Raw genomic sequence first — 23,064 nt, 5'->3', positions numbered from 1 at the left:
TGATTAAAAATGTGAACTCAGGGGCCAAACTGTTAGAATCAAATTGTAGCTCTGATACTTAATATGCAGTGACCTTGGGCAGGTCACTATTTGCTATCGTAACCACTTTGAGCCTCAGTTTCCTAAATTATACATTAAGGATCACTAAAAGTAATCCTCATAAGGTTGTTGGGATTAGATGAGAGGACCTAGGACATGGCACTTAATAAACACTCCATAAGTTATTATTATTATTACAAACATGTTAACAATAATATGCTTATGCATCGTAAGTTATTTTATATATATATATATATATATTTTTTTTTTTTATGACATTGCCTGACTAGACAACCTGGGAACAAGATCACAGCAATGTCCACCTTGGCTTCAGAAAGGGCAACGAGGATGGATGGCTAACACGACACTAGGTAGATCTCTGAGAGGCCTGAAAGTGCCCCTGAGCCTTGTCTGGGAAAGCACTGCTGTGTCAACACCAGTGGGACAGAGGAAAGACACTGACATGGTTGATACTTGTCTCTCTGAGAAACCCAGCAAAACAGAAAAGGGCTCTCCCTTCCTCACTTGCCCAGTCCCCCATCCATCTCTTCCATACAAAGAGTCATTTTATTCTCTGCTCCTGAAAACACTGGTCACCCTAACTGCCAGGACAAGCACAGGAAGCTCCAGTGCAAACAAAACTGCTGTGCTTTTGAGAATGGACCACCTCGTCCAGGTGTGGTGTTGCTCTACCCGGGCCTGAGGTAGAGGGCTAGACACAATAGCCCCCACCCCCTTCCCAGGGTAGGAGTCTTTGATGGGGGTGCATGACAGAGCTGCCATGCACAGGCCCCTACCTTTCCCACCACACCACCCCCAGGGTCCTCCAGGCAAGAAAAGCTCTCCCACTAGCAGGGTGTGGGGCTTACGAGGTTCTTCCCCAAGGCCTGGTCAAGGTGCCTCATTCCTAGGTGTGTCTGAGTGGTATGCGTGTGTGTGCACCCCTTTCTTCCTCTTGCATGTTCCCACCCTGGCCCATCAAATAGAAGCTTCCACTAATACTTCCATGAAGAGTGGCCAATTCCGTCACTGAGACCTGCCATTAATGGGGCCATTCTTACTAGTAACGGGGTCACTTCCCTTAAAAACAATATATAAATTCTATCCTCTCTCTTGGGCTCTTGGCCCTGCATGAATTTAGGCACGCCTTGTGCTTCTTCTGAGCCATTTAGAAGCTGACGAAGCAAACCTGGTCCTTGGCCAGCCTGGTCAGGCCTTGGTTCTCTCCGCTCCAGCTTCCCAGCCAATGACTCAGTATGTTCAATTCTGCAGTCACAAGGATGATGTTGGGGAGACAGTGGAAGGCTCCATTCTGATCTCAGGACTAAATGCATTCCCCAACATGGTTTGCCAGGGAGTCCCTTCATTTCATAAAGCTGGCCCTTGAGCCCAGTCTACCTAAATAGTTTGTGTTCACACATTTCTGGCCAGAACCTGAAGGCCTGGCCCCAAACACCTGACTCCCCCAGGCCCACCACCATGGCACCAGCCTCACCTCCCACTGGGTCTCCTCCAGCGCTGGGGCGAAGTTGGTCTTCTCCTTCTCGTAGGACCTCAGCTTGCTCTCCAGCAGGTCCTGCTCCTTCATGAGGCTCTCAAGCTCCTGCCGGAGCTGCCGTTTCTCCTGCTGAAGCTGGAGCACCTGGAGGTGCAGCACCTGCTGTGTGCGCTGGCTCTTCTGCGAGGCCTGCTTCATCTTGCTGTTGCACTTGGGCTCCAGGCCCTCCAGCTCCTCCTTGCAGCGCCGCTGCCGCTCCTCATAGGCCTGGCTGGAAGCCAGCTCCTTCTCCTCAAAGCTACGCTGTAGCTTCTGGAGCTCACCCTCCCTCTCCAGCAGCTTCTGCTCCAGCTCCTGGATGGTGCACTCATCCGTGGAGATGGGGGCACGGACGCATGAGGGGCCCTTATCCGCCTTGCCCGGGTGGGCTAGCTTGCTACCACCATCGGAGAAAGACAGCGCCTTCAGGCTCATCATGTTGCTGTCCTGGAGGATGACGCTCTGTGTGATGTTGTGGGCTGAGCCTCCAAAACGGCTGGTGGGCCCCACAGGGGTGACCAGCGGGTCCAGCTGGTAGCTGCTGCTGGTGCTATGTGTGGGCAGACTGGACATGGAGTTCCGGCCAGAGTCGGAGAGTGCCCCGGAACACAGGCTGGGTTTCAGCTCCTGTTCCTTGGGCTTGTCTGCAAGGGCAGGGTGCAGCTGGTGGCTGGCACTTTCAGGGGAGGAGTGAAGGAGGGCTCCTGACCGGGGCAGCATGGGCTTGAATGCCGTGGGACGCGCAGCACCCTTCTCTGATCCCTGGGAGGAAACAGACCACATTGACCTTGAAGTCTCCTTTCAGCACTTATCCCATCTCTGTCCAGCCACATGGTTTGTGTGCTGGTTCTGTGACCCACCTGAGCATATTCCAGCCCATGTGGCCCCCCTTCTTGGTCAGCAGCCATAAATCGCACCTGTTGCTCTAGTACAGCCTAATGTGTTAAATCTCTCTAAGAAGGAAGAAACCCTTGGTACCTAGGGGAATGGCCTAATGATCACCTAGACACTTTGTCTCACGAAAATACCAACCTATCACCAGCTTGACCCAGGCTTCCTGAGATAAACACCATTTTTGGGTTCACAGGCTGAGATATTCAGGCCAGGGCTCTGGCTCTGGGTCTCTGTGTGGTGTAGAATAGGCATCAGGCTGGAATCTGGAAGCCCAAGTTCTAGTCTGGACAAGCTTGATGTCCTTGTACAAATGGATCCCCTTTCTTCACCTTCACTGCCTCTTCCATTAAAGCTTGGAGCAAGAATACTGGCCCTGGCTTCTCACAGGGCTGGAAAGATCACTTGAATTAATGACCCTATTTTTTAAAACTTATAATTTTCATTGGCAGAGTACTTTGCAGTTTATAGAGCACTTTATTTTGCAAAGCTTAATGCTCTTTTCAAACAAAGGGTGCATTTTCCTAGTATATCAAAGCCATGAATTCATTCCCCCCAGGTGGGAAGGTGAACAAGAATTAAAGAGGAAAACTGTCTTTGGTGCCACCGGTGGGACCCATGAATGCTTTGGCTGGTATGAAGACTGAATGTCTGAGTATGTAGGACACTTTTGCCCTCATCCCTGCTAAATTAATGATAACAGTAAACTCATAGCCCTTATCCAACCAAAGACACTTCCGGGCCCGGCTGGAGCGAGGAGCTTACTACACCACCAGAGCAGCAAAGGAGAAAAAGGCCCCACCTCCATGGGGGGTGAGGCAGTGGTGGTTCAGTGGTAGAACTCTCGCCTTCCATGTGGGAGACCCAGGTTCGATTCCCAGCCAAGGCACTTCATGCGTAGCCACCACCCATTTGTCAGTAGAGGCTTGCTTGCTGCTATGATGCTGAACAGGTTCCAGCTTTTAGACAGACAGACTAGGAGGAAGGCAACTAGTGATCTATTTCCAAAAACTAGCCAGTGAAAACCCTATGGATCACAATGGTCCAAGCCCCAGCCGGTAATGGGGATGGCACAGGACCAGGCAGCATTTCGTTACATTGTGCATAGGGTTACCATGAATCAACTGGGGACCAACTCGATGGCAGGTAACAACCACCACAACCATGGGGTGTGCATAGTCCATTCTCGAGAGAAGCTGCCAACTCTCCAAGCACACTCTCCATCTGCTCTTACAGACACTATTTCCTCTTCTCATGTGCTTGAAAATGATGCTGTTTGTCCCACTTTAACAATCCACAGTTACATCCAACAGAGCTCAGGAAGGCTTTAGCTTCTCCATTTGCTCTTTGCTTGCTGGCTGGCTAACACTACTGGTTTAGGGAACGGACCAGTGCTCCAGTCCCTTGTCCAGCCTTTGTTGTCTGTGATACACCGTCACCATCAATGCCTCTGCTTCTTCGGAGATTTAAATGTTTCAAGGATCATCTCATCCCCAGGCCCTCTACCTCCGTTTTGCTCTCCCGCCTCTCCAACTCTTCCCACCTTCACCACAGACCCCCGCTTACCATTTCTAGCTGATTGGAGAAGGGCATGAGCTTGGGTGGCGTAGATGAGCCAAAATCCATCCCAGCCTGGCCCATGTCCCCACTGGACAGGGCAGTGTAATCTGGGCGGTGTGGGCCCCGGGCCTTCTGGCTGACCTTGATATAGAAGAAGTCTTCACTCTTGCCCATTTTGGAGCTGGACTTGCCATGACTCGATTCCTGGGAAAAGCCGAATCTCAGCAGCCCATCTGAATACCGATTGAGTTTCTTGAGGTGGGAGGACTTGCGCAGCTTGTACTGGGAAGCCCGACAGTGCTTGCTGTGGAAGCCGTGGCCGGAGATGAGGCTACTCACGCTGCCCATGGTGACTGAGAGCCAAGGGCAGGCAGGACAGGGAGTGGGCCTGGCGTGGCTGTGGCAGCAAGGGGCAGTCCTGACACTGCGAGGGGACTGCAGTCATAGCAAAATCTTCACAGAGCCTTGGCGACTGTAGACCTGGAAGGAGACACAGGGCAGAAGTCAGTCTGGGAAGGGGCCAGTCCCTGGGCAGTCCTCAATGGTAACTAATTCTGACTGCTAGATCAGTGCAGTAGAGCAAGACATGTCACAAACCTAGCCCTGTTTCTGTTATTGAGTCCTCCATTCATTCCTCCTTTCTCAGCAAGTCAGCAAATACGCCCTGAGAGCCTACTTCAATAAGGCTCTGTTCTAAGTACTGGGGATGCAATAGTCAACAAAACAGTTACAGTCCTTGCACTACGGGGATCCCATTTAGTGTACTCTGGGTAGGCCATAAACAAATAAATGTATATTATATCAAGTGACAGGTCCCTAGGTGGCGCAAACGGTTTTCACTCAGCTACTAACCAGCTGACTGGCGATCTGAATCCACTCAGTGGCACCAAGGAAGACAGCCCTGGCAGCCTGCTTCCATAACATCACAGCCATTGAAAACCTATGGGCCATAGTTCTACTCTCATACACGTAGGGTCGCCATGAGTCAGAATCAACTTGATGGCAATGATCTCTCAAGTGATATATGTGCTATGGGGAAAAATAAAGCAAAGTTAGAAGGACAGAGTTCTGGGAGGTAGCTATTTTATATAGGGTGGTTAAGGGAGGTGTCTCTGTTAAGGTATCATCTGAGGAGACTAAAAATGAGAGAGCAAGCCACACAAAATCTAGGGAGAGAGAGCTTACCATAAGGAGCCCTAAGTGCAAAGGCCCTGAATTTCTGAGTAGAGTGGGCTTGACATACGTGAGGCCAGCAAAGAGACTAGTCTGGCTGGAGGACTGTTAGCAGAGGGTGTGTAGGAGGAGAAATAAATTAGTGAGCTAACAGAGTCTAGACAACACAGAGCCTGGTGGGTCATAAGGGCTTTGGCTTTTGCTCTGATTGAGATGCAGAGCACTGGATGGCTTTAAGCAGATGACTTAGGTTGTAGAAGGTCACTCTGACTGCTGGGTGGAGAGGAGACTGTTGAGGGTCTGGGGTGGAAGTGGTAGGCCAGTTACATTAGGTGAGTGACAGATATGGTTGCTCCAGGGTGGCAGCTGCCAACACAGTTAAAGTGATTAAATTTGAGATATATTTTTAAGATAGAGCTGATAGAATTGGCTAATGGATTGGATGTAGGGAGTGAGGAAAACAGAGGAGTCCAGGTGACTCCAGTGGTTTTGATCAGGCAATTAGAAGAAGAAAGCTGCCATTTATTTAGATGCAAAAAGCCACAAGGGGAGCCAGTCTGGGGCGGGATGGGGTAGAAAATAGGAGTTTGGTTTAAGCCACGTTAAGTTTGCAAAACCTATTCGATCGACATGAAAGAAGGGTTGTACAGTGTATGGGGAAAGGTTGGCTAGAAATTTATGAGTAAGAGTAGTTAGTGTATAGACACCACCACAAGACTAGATAAGGTCACTCAAAGAATGAATGCAAGAAGACAAGAGATGAAGTTTGAGAGCTAGTTCACGGGGCCCTTCAACATCAGGTCAGGAATATGAGGAGCAATGAGCAAAGGAAATCCAGAAAGCTTGGACAGTGATGTAGGAGACCTTTAAGCCAAGTAAAGAAACTGACTCATAAGGATGGTGTCGAATACTGCTAAGAGGTCAAGATGGCCACTGAGAATTGGTCAATGGATAGCCATGTGAAGATCATTGGTGACCTTGACAAGAACAGATTTGGTTGAGTGGTGAGAATAAAGGTCTGATTGGAAAGGGTTCAAGAGAGAAAAAAGGAGGTGATAACTGTACCTTCACAAGCTGAGAAGTATGTGATAGACTTGGTTTGGATTCCCAGCTATAACACCTACCGGCTGTGACATCCTGAGGCAAATTATTTAACTGTTTAATCTTCAGTTTTACAAACTAATTCTATGACACACATTGAAATTTAAAAAAAAAAAAAATTTTTTTAAATAGAATTGTATCTTATAATCAATGCTTAAGACAAGATCAACAAGAGGGTGAGGCCAAGATGGCAGAGTAGTCAGACGCTTCCAGTGAACCTCTTACAACAAAGACCCAAAAAAACATGTGAACCAATTATATTTATGACAAGCTAGGAGCCCTGAACATCAAAAGCAAAGTTAGAAAACAGACTGTGCGGCAGCGGGAGGGAGAGACTGTTCAGAAGTGGAGAGGAGTTGCCAGACCTGAATCACTGGAAACCCTCAGGTACCATTCCCGGGAGCGGCTGTAGCGGGCTGGTGGTACCGTTTGGCCGCAGTTTCCTCAGGGAGAAACAGCCAGCCGCACAGCCTACTCACACCTCTGGAACCAGAGGAGAACAGCACTCTTGGCAAAAGCTAAGTACTTGAGTAATTTTATCACACCCCCAGTCCCCAAGCTGGCTTCAGTGGCTGTCGACTTCCCTGGGCCTGAGATAGGTCCTGTCGTACGTCCTGAGACATTCTTCCAGCCTAAGAGAAGGAATAAATTCACAATTGGGGGAAAAGATAATCTGCCAGCTCCACTAACCTGGGGGGGCTCAGGACAGGAACAGCTCCTCTCCAGGCATAAATGGTCCACAGACTTTGAAAACCTTTCCCCCCTGTGTGGACCTGTGTGGGCCTGTTTCAGGAGAATAGGCCCTTGTTGGCAAACTGCAACTGCTGTGTGGTGGACAGGTGGGTGTTTGAGGTTTGACACTGCTTTGCCTATTAAACAGGGACCTTACCTACCCATATCAGAGGCCTAAGGACTGGTGGCTCCACTCACATTACCCAGCCACCCATGACAGAGGTCCAAGGATAATTGGTACCTCCCAGTCCTTACAACCAAAAGCATTGCGTACCCAGGGTCTGTCTGCAGAACCCACCCGTGTGCTCTAGGGAACAAGGACAGCTTTCATCACACACACTTGGGGGCCGGCTGTCAGCCCACTGCCTTGTTCAGAGCATGACCCCTGCTGCAACCAGATACCGGTACCTACACCAATCACCCCTGCCCCTCTAAGACTGTAGGACAGAGCCTGTACCACACACTCGATGACCAGCTACCTGGACACCTAAGCTGAATCCACACAAGAAAAGTGAATGGACTCCTAGGCTGACATACCTGATAACAGCTCTAGCCATCTGGTGACAGGAGTTAGAGCTCCAAAGGCAAAAATAATCAAGCTAGCTCACTCAAGCAACCTATTTGGCCATATCAAAACAAAAAGCAAGAACCTAGGATACAGTAAGCAAACATAAAATAAACTAATACAATAACTTACAGATGGCTTGAAGACAACAGTCAATATTAAATCATATAAAGAAGCGGACCATGATTGCTTCAACTAGCTCTCAAACAAAGAATCAAGGGATGTTCTGGATGAAAGTGCATTCCTGGAATTACCAGATGCAGAGTGCGAAAGATTAATACACAGAACTCTTTAAGACATCAGGAATGAGATCTGGAAGGAGATCAGGCAACACGCAGAGCAAGCCAAGGAACACACAGATAAAGCAGCTGAAGAAATTAAAAAGGTTATTCAAAAACATAATGAAAAATTTAATAAGCTGCAAGAATCCACAGAGAGGCAGCAATCAGAAATTCAGAAGATTAACAATAAAACTACAGAATTAGACAACTCAATAGAAAGTCAGAGGGGCAGAATTGAGCAAGTGGAAGGCAGAACTGGTGAGACTGAAGATAAAACACTTGGCACCAATATATTTGAAGAAAAATCAGACAAAAGAATTAAAAAAAAATGAAGAAACCCTAAGAATCATGTGGGACTCTATCAAGAGAAATAACCTACAAGTGATTGGAGTACCAGAACAGGGAGGGATAACAGAAAACACAGAGAGAATTGTTGAAGATTTGTTAGCAGAAAACTTCTCTGATATCATGATAAGAAGATATCTATTCACGAAGCTCACTGAACTCCACATAAGGTAGATCTTAAAAGAAAGTCACCAAAACATACTATAATCAAACTTGCCAAAACCAAAGATAAAGAGAGAATTTTAAGAGCAGCTAGGGATAAACAAAAAGTCACCTACAAAGGAGAGTAAGTAAGAGTAAGCTTGGACTACTCGGCAGAAACCATGCAGGCAAGGAGGCAATGGGATGAATTATATAAAGCATTGAAGAAAAAAAATTCCCAGCCAAGAATCATATACCCAGCAAAACTGTCTCTGAAATACAAAGGCAAAACTAGGACATTTCCAGATAAACAGAAGTTTACGGAATTTGTAAAAACCAAACCATAACTACAAGAAATACTAAAGGGAGTTCTCTGGTTAGAAAATCAGTAATATCAGATATCAACCCAAGACTAGGAAACAAGAACAACAACCTTGCCAGTAACCAGACAGAGGAATAAGCTGGGATGTCACTGCCTGCATGTATGTAGATTTAATAAATCACACTTTTTCTAGGAAAGGCTATATGATTGTTATGCATTGTGAATTATGGTGGAAAACTAAAGTTTCAGTAAAATAGGAAATACAGAAGGAGCCCTGCATTCTTTGCTCTGCTGTGAATTATATTACTGATCCTAAAGGGGCGAAAACAGTCCTGGGTAGGTTATGGAAAGCCACATGTGCATAGCCTATGGGGAGCCACAAGGCTCTTGGGACTCTGCATATGAAGGCTTGGATTCAAACTTGCATTGCTAACCTGAAGAACAAAGTGGAAACGTTATGGATAAATATGTTCTCTAGTCCATTAGTGAAAATACAACAAAGCAAACATCATTATGTAACTTTAATGCGTATTTTTAAGTGAAAAGCTTTTATTAAATTAATGACCTGTCAGAATCAAGGAAATGCAGCAAAGCCTATCTCATGGGACTTTTATGCGAAGTATATGAGATGCCACCATAAGACAGCAGGTCTGGTGTATTTATCAAATTCCTGGTATTACACAGTAGGCACTCAATAAATGGTAGGTATTTTTATCATCATTGTCTTCGTCAGCTTGTATCATCCCCAAGCTATCCTCATGATTTTCTAGAACTAGTCCTCTCCCTTCCAAACGCAACTTTACTACACCCTATTCCCCCAGGGCTCTACTGAGGAAAACCAAGTTCCTCTGTAACCTAACAGCTGACAATAAAAAAATGTGTTTTGTTCTCTCCCCAGGTCATCTATGTCTTGGTTAGCCCCAACCTCCGGGTCCCATGAGGTAGGATTTCCACTGTTGACTGCATGCAGGGAAGCTATTTTTGATCAAAAGACTCTCCAGCACTCTACCCATGACACTACTTGGGCAACTAGCTCCTAATTTTTTCCACCCACCCGATACACATTTATGAGAACCTCCATATGCAGAAATAAAACCATTGGACATGGTATCAGACAGATTTGGACTTGAATATCGACTCGACGGCACTGGGTATTAGCCTCTCTGCAGTTTCTTCATTCATAAAATGGAAATATTAACTATTTCACAAGACCACTATGAGGATGAAGCAAACTACTAAAAGTAAAGTGCTTGGCGCATGGTAAGTGCTCTACAGATGTGTGTGTGATAAACAGAAGGCTAAGACATGGGTGTTGCCTTCAAGAAGTTGATAATATAGTTGGAGTACAACTATAATATTAGGCCAACTGACTGGGTTGGGTCTGGGTACAATGGGAAGTTATTCCCCTCTCTACTGTTCCACTGCCATCTCTTTTCACCTGGACTTTGCAACAGCCTCCAAACTTATTTTTCCCCGATCTGTTCACCATAAGCATCTGAAGTGTCCAGGCCAGTGCACTGATCCCATGAAAACCTTTCCACGCTTCCCACCATTCTCAGAGTCAAACAGGGACTCCTTACCCACTGCCCCAATCTTATCTCACACCGTTCTTCCCTTGCTCACCTCCGCAATTACAGCCACACTCACCTCTTTTCTGTTCATTGAACACACCAGGCCTTTTCCCACTTAAGAGCTTTTGTACCTGCAGTTGCCGCTACCTGGAATTCTTTCCCCTTGCTCTTCACACAGATCATTCTTTCTCATCCTTTGGTTCTCAACTCAAATACCACCTCTACAAGGTGGCTTTCCCCTGTGACTCTCCCTCACTACTCTCTATTATATCAACTTGTTTATTTCCTTCACAAGACTTGCTTCAACCTGTAATAATCTTATGTTTAAAAGTAATTGTTTACTGTGTGTTTCTCCACCCAAATATAAGCTCCATGAGAACAAAGACTGTATCGGTGGCTCCTAAAACAAAAATAAGCAAAATGAATCTATATTCAGAGAAGATAAGGGACTTGGCTCTTGTCATTCAGCTGGCAACTGACCAAGGTAGGATTTGAACCTAGGCCCAAATTCTACGATCTCCATGCTGGAGAATGCTTTTCACAATTGAGGCTCAGGGTTCCTGTCCTGGGTAGTAAAGTGAGTTTGCAGGGCTAAGGAGAGAAAACCTAGAGAAGAAATTAAGGCCCATGGCCTCTAGTCACAGCTTCATTTCCCTACAGGGCAGATGACAACATGGTTTTAGGTAGGTGTAAGCTCTTTCATTAAGCTGACCCTCAGCCTCAATGACTTGCTGTGCACCAGCACTGTGCTATAGAGCCCTAGGAGATTGAGAGAGGAAGAAGATAAACGATGCCTGCAGCAAAGGAGAGAGGTGGTTGAAGAATGGTTACTGCTGGTCTTCCTAGAGGGCAGATCTATCCCTTAGCCCCAGACAACCTGCCCCTACACCCCTGTCTTGATACACAGAGGAGTTCTGAAGCTTGATGTTATCCTGGAATCCACTTGAAGCTCAGCTTACCACCTCAAGTGTCTAGAGAAGAGAGAAGCTAAGAGAACAGGAGTCAAAAGCAGCTAGTGAAAAAGGACCCCCTAACCTACTCCTGGTGGCACAGTAGCTAAGAGCTTGGTTGCTAACCAACAGGTTGGCAGTGTGAATCCACCAGCTGCTCCTTGGAAACCCTATGGGGAAGTTCTACTCTCTCCTATAGGGTCGCTATATGGCAACTAGTTTTGAACCTACTCCAGCTGCTTCTCAGAATCTGGCCCCAGAGAATTCAGGAGACTAGCCTCCCTGACCCCCCCCCCCCCCCCCGCTAGAACCAGTCAACATTTTTAACTTGGAGAGATCATCACAGAAAATTTGGCTGTGACCCAGCCTAGGCCCCAAACTCAAGGTTTTCCCAACCCACCCCCATCAGACTTGCTGTCTCTGCCCTCAGTAAGGGCAAGGTGAAGGGGCACATTTTTATTCCTGGGAAACAAATTCCATTTGGCCAAAAAAAAAAAAAAAAAAAACCATTGCCTTGAGTCGAGTCCAACTCACAGAGACCCTATAGGACAGAGCAGAACTGCCCCATAGGGTTCCCAAGGAGCAGCTGGTGGATTTGAGCTGCTGACCTTTTAGTTAGCAGCTGTAGCTCTTAACCACTGCGCCACCAAGGCCCCAGTACCTATTTGAGGTAGAAATAAGCAATCGCATAGATCTTAGAGACCCAAGAAGGGGAAAAGAAGAGGGGAGGACTAGAGAGGACAAAATAAAGGAACCACAGAACCTCAGAGCTGAGTATCACATAACCTCTTCCTGTATGACCTCTTACTGATTTTACAGACAAGGAAGCCATGTGGAAGTAGTCTTCCTGTCATAAGAAAAGAGAAGAAAAAAAGACTAAGAAAAGAAGAAGCACAAGTAGTTGACGGAAGGAGGCCTAGCGGCACAACAATTAAGTGCTTGGCTGCTAACTGAAATGTTGGCAGTTTGAACCCACCAGCTACTCGCTCCTTGGGACAAAGACCTGGCGATCTGCTTCCAGAAAAACTGCAGCCAAGAAAACCGTGTGGGGCAGTTCTACTCTGCCACATGGGGTCACTCCGTCACACAACAACAACCTACTCCATGAGTCCCTGGGTGGTGCAAACAGTTAACACGACTTGACTGCCTGCTACCCGAAAGGTTGCAGGTTCAAGTCCTCCCAGAGGCACACTGGAAGAAGGGCCTGGTGATCTACTTCCAAAAATCAGCCATTGAAAACCCAATGGAACACAGTTCTACTCTGGTGAGTTGGAATCAACTGGATGGCAACTGGTTAGTTGGTTGGAACCTGCTCCAGCTGCTTTTCAGAATCTGGCCCCATGGAATTCAGAAGACTTCCCTCTAGTACCAGTCACAAGCCCTTATACCCCATTACCTTTAGTTCGTTCCCTACCATGTTCCCCACCACGGTCCTTACACTCCCACTCTTCTCGCCACACCCCTACTCCACATTGAGTGTGGTGGTACAGCCAGGACGGGAAATGACTTGTGGACTCATGGGAAGCCCTCACTTCGGAGCTGCTGCTTCTCCCAACCCATGTAGGTCAACACAGATCCAAACTCCTTAGCTGCCCCCTTCCCACCACACATTCTCCATTCTGCACTCTTTCCTGCCCAGAGGAAACCTGAGCTGCAGCCGAAGCAACGGGCTTCTTCTAGTTTTCCCTTTCTGGAATACAGAGACAGAAGTACCGCATTGAAAAGAGATCCTCTGGGCTCCTTTCGTGAGAGGTTAACATAACTCACCCTCCCATCCCAAACTAATTGTCTCTCTTTCCATGGGGAGAACCTACTATGCCTTTGCCCACACCAAATGCTGACTTCTGGCCTGAGAAGGGGGGTGGGGGTCCATCTCCTCCCTCCTCCTCTCCCCTCCCCGCCCCCCGCCCCCCCCCCCCCGCACAGTCTGCAGTCTGCTGTGGAGAGGTCACCCCACAGGCTCAGGATGCTTAACCTCCTGCTCCCCCACCTCACACTTCCCTCCTCTCCCTCCTTCTCAGCCTGTTATTTTCGGGCCTGCTCCCCTTCTTTCACCCCCCTCCACATCTCCCAGTCCCTTCCCCCTCGCGCCAAGGGAGCGGTCCTGCTGAGCCTGATGGCCCGCCGCCGGGCGCCAAGCTGGGGCACTCACAGGCTGCGCAGCCACGGCTTCTCTGCACTCCCGCCGGGCACGCCCCTGCCAGTCCCGGCTGGTGCCGCTGCAGCCGCCGCCAAGTGCGCGCCCACGGAGATGCGGGTCGTGACGCTGCCAATCAGAGTCCCCGCGGGGGAGGGCGCCTGCCCGCTCCCTCACCTGCACGTTCCACCAGCAGCTGGGGCTGGCTGTGCGGCCCACTCCCCAAACCCACAGGTCCACGGGCATCAGAGCCCACGAGGGGTGTCCTCAGTAACTGCCACACAAATTAGCCTGAAGGCAGAGCTGAGCAGACTGCGGTGTTGGGATTTGTTCATTTATTCAGCAAATATTTGTGTAGCATATGACATAGGCCAAGTATTATGCAAAGGACAGACGCTACAGTGGGGAGCAGATGAAGGTAGAGAAGTTGGGGAAGGAAGGAGAATATTAACTGCACAGGGGGAAAAAAAAGCCAGAGATAGGACAGGATCTCTCTCTGCCCCCCACCCATTTTTTCTTTTACTACTTTAGATGTGGTTGCCAAGGATAGCCTCTTTGAGAAGATGACATGAGTGAGGAAACCACCTGATGAAGTTTTTGGTAAAATGGTCCCATCTTTGGGAACAGCAAGTGCAAAGGCCCGGAGGTAGGAAGGAGCTTGATGTTTTAAAACGGTGGTTCTCAACTGGGGGCAACTGTGCTCCTCAGGGGACATTTGAAAATGTCTGGGGACATTTTTTTATGACTAGACAGCTACTGGCGTCTAGTGGCCAGGGATACTGCTAAACACCCTACAACACACAGGACAGTCCCCCATTACAAAGAATTATCTGACCCAAACTATCAATTGTACTGAGGTTGCAAAACCTGGTTTTCGAGGAACAGACAGAAAACATGAGTTTATAACCTCAGTTCCACCACTAACTCAGGGTGACTTTGAGCAAGTGACTGAGACACTCTGCACCTCAGTTTCCCCACTTGTAATATGAAGATAACCATGCCTGCGCTGCCACATGACTACATCATGAAGATGAAAGGACATGAGAGCTTTCAAAGTATTTTGAAAAATAACCCGAGCTGGTTACTATTAGTATTCTCATTATTCTCCAGGACAGTTCTCCAAGATGTTCAGTTATGCAATAGATGGTTAATTTGAGAGGCATGCCAGGCTGTGCTGCCACAGCAGAGCCTGGCCTGACCACAGAGGTCTCAGTGCACTGACTGCCCCACGATTCTTCTGAACTCAGGGCCCCGCACAGACTGCAGGACCAGATGCAATCTCCCCCTCATTGGTCCAGGACCTGGAGCCCTCTCTGGGCTCAACTTCCAACCACAACAGGAGGAGCTAGATTCCTTTCAGCTCTTCTTTGAGGCCTCTTGAGAATTTAATGAGAGTTATCAATTCTCCCTCCCCTGAAACACATACCCACTCCAACCTTTGGCTATGATTCCATAGGGTTCCCTGACCCCTAAAGCCCACCTATGGACCCAGTTTAAAAACATTAACATATCCTGTTCTGAGGATCAAACGTGAACTTTGGGGCTCTGGGAAAGAACATATAATGTGGTCTGAGGTTACTGACTTAACTTTAATGACTCTCTCTGCTTCCCTTCAAGGACTGGGAAAGTGGGAGCAGAGGGAGGAAGTGAAACCAAAGAAAATACGTTGTATCTCCTCAACAAAGCCCCTGCCCCTCACACACACAGACTCCAGGGACCAGCTCAATCCTATTGCCCAGCCTTAAACAGATTTCAGACCTACTTCAAAGGGGGTCATATAAGGTAAACGAAGGGGCCCAGGCAATCCAAAATGGGGGGGTACCTAGACTGTAATATGCAAGTTCCAGACAGTGTAGGTGTCCCCAACCCTTGTCCCAGTTCCTGACACTCCACTAAAGAAAACCAAGCCTGTTACCATCAAGTCAATTCCAACTCATGGAGACCCATGTGTTACAGAGTAGATCTGCTCCATAGGGTTTTCTCAACTGTAATCTTTATGGAAGCAGATTGCCAGGCCTTTCTTCCACCAACCTTTCGGTTAGTAGTCAAGCGCCACCTGAACTACTATCATGAAATTTAGTGGGTATGTTTTTGCATCATTAAACATATTTGTAACACATATAAATGCTATATGTATCTGTTTTGTGATTTTTTACTATATATAAATTGTATCATGTTGCATGCATCATTCTGCAACCTTGATTGTTTACTCAAGATTTTACATTTGGGATCATTCACGTCCACACACCTAGAGCTAGGTGATTCCTTTTACCTGTTGTGTGGTTGTGCCCACTACGCTTCATGCACCATTCCTACTCAAATGTTTCCGTTTTGTTACTAGAACCTTTTGTATATTCTTTTCCCACATGTGTGCAAATTTTCCCAAGATTTATTTTCTCTGGGTCTTGGAAGCTGTCTACTTTTTTAAAACTCCCTGCCCTTATATGGAATCCTGCCTCCAAGGAAGGTGGCACCTGAGATGCTGATTAGCCAACGTCTCCAATGAAGAAGGCAGCAAAAGTGGGACAGAAGGCCCCAAACACACTTGACCATATTAGTCTGAGGGAAACCAAAAACCAAACCCATTGCTGTCGAATCGATTCCAATTCATAGCGACCCTACAGGACAGAACAGAACTGCCCCATAGAGTTTCCAAGGTGCGCCAGGTGGATTCAAACTGCTGACCTTTTGGTTAGCAGCCATAGCTCTTAACCACTACGCCACCAGGGTTTCCAGTCTGAGGGAGGGGAAGGGGAAACTGCTGTCGATATTCAGACGGTGCCATTGGCAGAGCTGAGGCGGGAGGGAGGAACCACGCACCAGGATGGTGTGAAGAGGCTTTGGCAAAGCAGAGAGGTCGTTCTGCCACAGGTAACAGAGGCCTTCCCTGCTATAAGGCAGCCTGGACACTGAGGATAGCATCTTCCATGGTATTCCATAACTCAGAGCTAGGCAGGTCTTGGAGAGCCTTTACCTAAGCTCCTTCACTACACAAATTACACAGATGACTCCGCTGAGGCCCAGGTGACATCACAATTCTGAACTGGAAACCAATATTCTTTCTGTTTCCCAACAGGACAGGGTCAGCTGGGTTCCATTTCCCAGATCTGGGGGTGAAGGGAGGGAGGCAGCCCCTTTGCTCTACCTGGGCCACATGTGTGTGTGTGTCTCCGGTGCCTGGTACAAATGAGATTCCACTGAGTCATTCTGTGGGTTCATAGTACTGCTCCACTCAAAGATGATTGCCATGTGGGTTCAAGTACTAAAGAAGGCAGAGGAAGCGGCCGCAGGCTCTGTGTGGGCCCCAGCCACTGGTGGAAAAGCTGACCTGCCTCGAGAAATGGCTGGTGGTTGCTGGGCTGGGGTCAGAACTCTGCCTGCAGCTCCCTCCTTCCCTCAGGGCAGGCACGCCACTCCAGGATAGCTTCTAATCTTAGCAGTGGACCACGCCTTTGCATTCTCCTGTTCAATTTCCAGCTGAGGTACTTGGAGAGCAGCACACTCACTATTCGTTCACACTCAGCCTGAGGGAAGACCACGTGCCAAGCCATCATGTTGGGGGCCAAGAAGAAGAGGGACATGGCTTCTCATAAAGAACTGGAATCCACGCAGTGAAACATCAGCTTCCTTTCCTAAGGAAGGATAAAGCCTCCTTCCAGGCCTGGGTCACATCTCCCTGCTCTGGGAAGCCCTGCAGACCCCAGGAAGCCCCCGCTCTGGCCCCCAGTTCCTGCTTGTGCACAGCTCACTTGGCATCTAGCCTGCACAGCCTAGGGACAGCTCTTGCATAATCTAACTTCCTAGGGGTGTAGGTTTTATCTCCCCAAAGACCTCTGAACTTCCCTGAAGGCAGCGGTGAGGTCTAAAGCACTTCTGTATGACACACAGTATGGAGCACCATGCTAACCCAATAGGTGTTTAATAACTACTTTTGATACAATCAGCTCACAGGGAGGCACAGGATTGGCTGATCTAGTTTGCAGAAGGGAAGGGCGAGGCACAGACAGGCCATGTAACTTTCCTGTAGTCTCACAACATGTAGATACCGAAGCCAAGTCTACAAAACTAGCATCCAAACCTGGCTTCGACCCAAACTGTAGTCTCTTGACTTTATTTGAATCAACTGATCACCTTAGGGAGAAGAAAGTTTACCCTCTCCCTCACCTCCCAGGCCTGTTCAAAGCTTTTGGCCAATGCAAACAAATGTAAGACAGGGTCTCTGTTTTCAAGGAGCTGACTGGGAGACAAGACAGTAAAAAGAATTTAAAAAGCAACACGAATTTAACTGAAGATTCAGAGCTGACTAGCAGGGGTTTTTTGAATTAGATACAGCCCACTCCACCTTCGCAACATGGTTTTTTTGGTTATTTTTTCCTTTCGTACAGGAGTGGAACGAAGGTTCACACTTCTTCATCTGCCCTGCCTTGCCACTTCTCCAACACCCTGGCAGAAGACGCTATCTGGGCTGTCAGGTCACCCACTTCTGGCACGTACCCGTATATTCTTCCCTCCTGCTTCTCTGCCCTCGTGTGCTACACCCCAAGGACATGCTGGTATGTGTGGGGAACCGTGTCATAGAAAGACACTAGGCGGAAGCCAGGGAGCCTGGGCTCTAATTCTTCCTCTGCCTTTTACTGCTCTGGGACACTCTGCAAGCCATTTCACTTTGTGGACTCTGCCTACTGCTGTCACTCTGACAAGAAGGGACCCCAGCTGTAACACTGGATGTCCCTTCAGGTGTGCCCCAGAGGGCAGGGGCTGTGCCCACACAGTTCTGGGTATCCATGAGGGAACCTTACCTGCCATTCACCAGGCATTTGACCTGCATTATCTCATTAGGCCCTCAACAAAGGGTCACAGATTGACAGGTCTGCATTGTCATCTGGCAAGAGCGTTAACCTTCTAGCTTCTCTACTGCCTTCTGTGTCAGAGAAGCCCAGCTGATGCCTACCTCACAGGGCAATCATCACTATTAAATGGGATCACATACACAAAGACGCTCAACCACAAAGAACAACAACACACACTGGAAGAATTTAAACCAAACAATGTGCTTGTGAAGTTTTAAAGCAGTGTGGAAAGACGTTAGAACTCAATCCTCACGTGTCTTGGAAGTCAAGGGAGGAAGCCTTTGGGGAAGGTTAGACCATTACCCACTCCCCCACCCTCTACCTTCCTGCTGCAGGGAGGGCTCCCATGTTCTATTCCCATGGGCTCCTGGCCACTTGCAGTGGTAGACCTGTCTCCTGTCTCCGGGAGGGCAGCTGGGCTTTGCAGAGATGTGACAGCAGACTCCAGGCGTCTGCCAGCTGGGACTGCAGGGCCCTGGCCGCACCAGACTGGTGGGTGGGCACCAAGCCAGCTCCCCAGCAGCGGTCTCTCTGGGCCTCAACGGGTCGCGTGCCCAGGGTTAATTGACTCCCTTTTAAAGATGATTCTCCCCATGACCCTCGCCCCTTTCCCTCTCCCCAGCAGAGACTTTGCCTGATTCAGCTTTCCTTATCTGCAATTCCTTCCACTGTTTGTATTCCTTGTCCTTGAGCCCTCCTCCCATTTGCTGCTCTAGATGAGGGCCGGGTCTGGGTCAGGGGCTGGGGCTGGGGCAGGACTGAGCCTCAGAGCTAGTTAATCATCTCAGCCCAGGCTGCAAACCTCCCAGAGAACAGTCTGCGGACACCTGGGGGCTCCCCCGTGCAAACCTCAATACATATTTTCTGAGTGAATGGATGAATGAAAAAGAGGCGAGGATGGAGGAGGAAGAGGGTGGGGAGTGTGGGGAGCGTGGGCTGCGTGAGGAGAGGTTGAGGGTGCTGAGGTGCCAAGGGGGAGCAGGCTGCTGGTAGGTTGGGAGCAGGGGCCCACGCAGCTCTCAATTAAGTGCCCTTGGATTCTGTGCCAAGGCAGAAAGTGAAAAAGGGAAATCACAGGCAGGCTGAGTCATTCCATAGGGGTGAACAATCGGAAGTAATTTTGCTTCCCACTGCTCTGGAGGCATCAAAAGCCACTGTGCCTGGCAGCCTTTTGTGTGCAGGTTGTCGGTGTTCAGCTGCCTTCCTCCGTCCCGGTGGGCAGATTGTGTCTTGGCAGTGCAGATTGACATTTCTCCCCAGGAACGTGATTGCCGACCAATTCCAACCAGCCCTTCCTTCCCCCCTCCAAAAATAAAGCCACAGTTATAGGCAAAGCTCATGCAAATTTAACCGAGTGCGGCGCTGCTGTGTGTGGGAGAGCAGAAGGTGAGGCTCATCCACATTCATGGGTACCGGGGCCCATGAGCGGGGCAGCTCTCCGTAAAGAAGCTGCTTCTCCCCTTGGCAAAAGGAGCAGCTAGCTGTCTAAAGATCCATGATTCAGATCTGAAATGGAGAAGTGGGTGAGATTTCCAGAGGAGAGCTAGCAATCTAGCCAGGCTACTTCTCATCTTGCGGGGTCAGACATCAGGAACCCAAGACTAGTTAGGCATTCGGAGGTCACAATGTTGGGGTAGATGGCCCCTCTGCCTGCCAAACCCTTATCTCCCTAGACTGAAGCATTAAGTCAGGTACCTCTTGGATTGGGGAATTTGAAGATCCCAGGTCTGTGGCTGACTAATTAAAGGTCAGAACTAATGGGTCTAGGACAGGGATTGAAACATAAGTTTTACCTACTGACCAACTTTGTGACTGCTTCAAATAGCCTGAGGCCAAGTTCAGGTTCGGTAAGGAACAATGCTGTGATAAATTAGCAATGTTGGTCACAGGCTTGGGAAAGGAGAATGGTGAGACATTCTTAGGTATTGGTTTGTCCGAGGCAAAGTTGGTACCTGGTTAAAAGAAACAAACAACCAAACCAAACAAAAAAACAGTTACTATTAAGTCAATTCCGACTCACAGCAATTCCACGTGTGCCAGAGTAGAGCTCCTCCACAGAGTTTTCAAGGCTGTGACTGTTCAGAAGCAGATCACCAGGCCTTTCTTCCACGATGCCTTTGGGTGGGTTTGAACCACCAACCTTTCTATTAGAAGTCGAGTGCTTAACTCATAACAACCAAGAGTCCCTGGTTATTAGCCTTTTGCAAAACAGAAAATCAAGTGTGTGAACTGGATGGGAGATGTCTAAGGTTCCCTGCATGCCCCAGGATCTCTATCTTTGTGGATGCTTTCCTGGCTCCAGCTCTCCAAAATCCTGACCCTTTCTTCATCTGTCCCCAGCTCCACACTTCAGTCCTCTTCACTCTCCAGACAAGGGTCCTTGGTCAGGAGAAAATACCATTAGTTCACTAGCTTACTACATTCTATCTTATCCCAGGACCCAGGGAAAAGGAAATGACAAAGGAGCCTCTTGCTACCGTGTGTCGCTTGAACAGAGAAACGGCTTCTGGGGCCCCTTCAGTCACATCACAGGCATGGCCACCTCCTCATTCCAGCTATGCACAGGGCCCATCCTGAGAGGGCAGTGTCAGGAGCCCCAAGGCAATCGGTAAGATCAGAAACAAGTTGGCACAGATCACCAGTGGAATGACAGAATAGAAACTAGCTTCTAAGCCCAGGGGTGCTGCTTCCAAGCTCCACAGTAAGAGGTAACTGAGGCCCAAAGGGGCTTTGTGACTTGTCCAAGGCCACACAACAAGGCAGGAGTAGAGCTAGGACTAGAAGCCTGGCCTCCTGGCTCCCTGTCCAATGTTCTTTCCACTTACAGCTTTCTTTAACAACAGAACAAGGAGGTGGAAGGGGTGGAGGTGGGAATATCATTCTGGGTGAAGAGGCACTGCTTTAAAATACTCAGATCACAGGAGCCAGACCAGGGATGAAACTAAGACCCACACAGGCTGAGCTGAGTGCAATCCTGCCCCCCCACCCCCTCCCCAAAACCTGTGACTCCCCATGGTCATCACCAGCTACCAACAAGGGCTGAGGCTTGCAGCTGGTAAGTGGTGTTTTGCCCAAAAAAATCAGTGAGAAATGGGGGCTCAGAAGTTTATGTATTGGTTGGTGCAAGGGTATAACAAGGGACAGAGGTGGCAAGGCAGAATATAAAGAAGCAGGCAGAGTAGAAAGCCCTCTACCACATACAACATCTCTGGGAAAGCTCTGGGATGGAAGAGGAGACATTACAACAAAGATGCAGACCCCCTCAGGAGGTGGGCAGGCCTGGAAGATGGATTGGGGGGAGCACAAAGGGAAGAGGGAGCTCATAGTCCTTGTCTTAAAGAAATGGAAAGGGTGACATCTTGGAGAAGCCTTCTCCACTCTCCCAGTTACCTCTCTCCCCTCATCTCCATCCCAACCTGGCTTGACTTGTATATCCACTGAATGTATCCAGTGTGCGTGTATTGGAGCAGGGTAGTCCCTGGGAAGTTTTAGAAGTCAGAATGGGATTGGAATTAGGGCCAAGCTCAAAATCTTGTCTCTAGATGCTGCAAATGACCCAAAGTGGCTTGAAGAGATTAACCTGGTTCCTTAGGGAATGTGGCTTTTGGTACTTGGGAGTTGTCAGTGTGTTTCTGCATGCTGAACACGCAGCCCCTTGGAAGCCTGTGTACATAACACAGGAACTGTGACCATCCCTGAGGAGCCCTACATGTCAGGCTTTAATCCTCTCTTGGTACCATGTGATGTGTCTGGTTGGGGAATTCTGACTTCTGTGTCACCTCTGCCCTGATTTCTCAACTTCCCTGCTTCCTCCTCCAGGGCTCTTTCCTGTCCATGAACTAGAAGTCTCTAAGCCCTTGGTGAGCATTCAGCAACCCGTCTGCCCTCCTGGAGCCTGCTGTCCCATTGACCCTGCCAGTGAGATAATTAAACCTGTATTCAGAATCCCAGGGGTCCACCAAGGTTGGCCCACAGCCAACTTCTAAGACCTGCTTACTGTCCCCTCCACCTCTGCAACTGTCACACCACACCCCTCTCCTGGAAAGGATTACCAGCTGACAGGGGCAGAGGCACACAGAGGCACTACAGCCACAAGGAAATGTTGAGGCCCAAGGACCCACTCTGGGATCACTCCTGCTTCACCTCCTGTCACTCCTGGTACTTCACTCCAGCAAAGCTGAGCAGCTCATGGTCCCCTAACATGCCATCCTTGCCTCTCAGTCCTTGTCCACTTGCTCTTCCCTGGGTTGGAATGACCTCGCCAGACCCCGTTGGTTTCGCCGGTGCAGAGGAAGGCAGAAGAGCAACTCTGTCCTTCCGCAGCCTTCCTTACTATGTATGAAGGAAGCAATGCCAGTCCTTTGCTAGGTACCTGAACAGTAACGAATTTATATGAGGATTAAATGAAATGGTGCAAGTAAAACACACGCAGTGCCTGACACATCATAAACCAAGAAACCAAACCTATTGCTGTCCAGTCGATTCCGACTTAGCAACCCTGCAGGACAGAGTAGAACTGCCCCACAGGGTTTCCAAGGAGCCGATGGTACATTCAAACTGACAGCCTTTTGGTTAGCAGTTGAGCTCTTAACCACCGCACTACCAGGGCTCCGACACATCATAAGCACACAATAATCATTAGTTACCATTCAGTTGAGCTGTCCTCCCCAAATGTAAAACCAGGGCAAGGAGGTCTGGCCCTAATCCCTTTGCACACAGACTCCTTTAAGGCTACCCCCAGTAGCCTGGTCATTGAAACCCATTACATTATAGCCAGGTGGTAGAGAGCATCTAACCCTTCCCCATCTCCACTGTACTGGCTGTGGTGCTCCTTCCAGGCCCCAGGCTCCCTCAGGCAGGCACGGTATA

The 23,064-nt window shown here is 48.7% G+C and overlaps 1 protein-coding gene across 1 annotated transcript in view; it reads right to left on the bottom strand.

Annotated features, from left to right (window-relative positions):
* The window catches only part of LZTS1 (leucine zipper tumor suppressor 1), a 66,668-nt gene that overhangs the window by 5,499 nt on the left and 38,105 nt on the right, over nucleotides 1-23,064 (bottom strand). Inside the window, exons 2-3 of the mRNA XM_049866632.1 lie at nucleotides 4,034-4,507; nucleotides 1,535-2,338 (exon numbers count right to left, since the gene is read on the bottom strand). Of these exons, the coding sequence (XP_049722589.1) occupies nucleotides 1,535-2,338; nucleotides 4,034-4,375 (1,146 nt within the window). The 5' untranslated portion in view covers nucleotides 4,376-4,507. The remainder of the gene's footprint in view (nucleotides 1-1,534; nucleotides 2,339-4,033; nucleotides 4,508-23,064) is intronic.

Source organism: Elephas maximus, chromosome 22 (genome assembly GCF_024166365.1).
Source record: "Elephas maximus indicus isolate mEleMax1 chromosome 22, mEleMax1 primary haplotype, whole genome shotgun sequence".
Taxonomy (NCBI): Eukaryota; Metazoa; Chordata; class Mammalia; order Proboscidea; family Elephantidae; genus Elephas; species Elephas maximus.
This window is presented reverse-complemented; position numbering and strand designations above follow the sequence as displayed.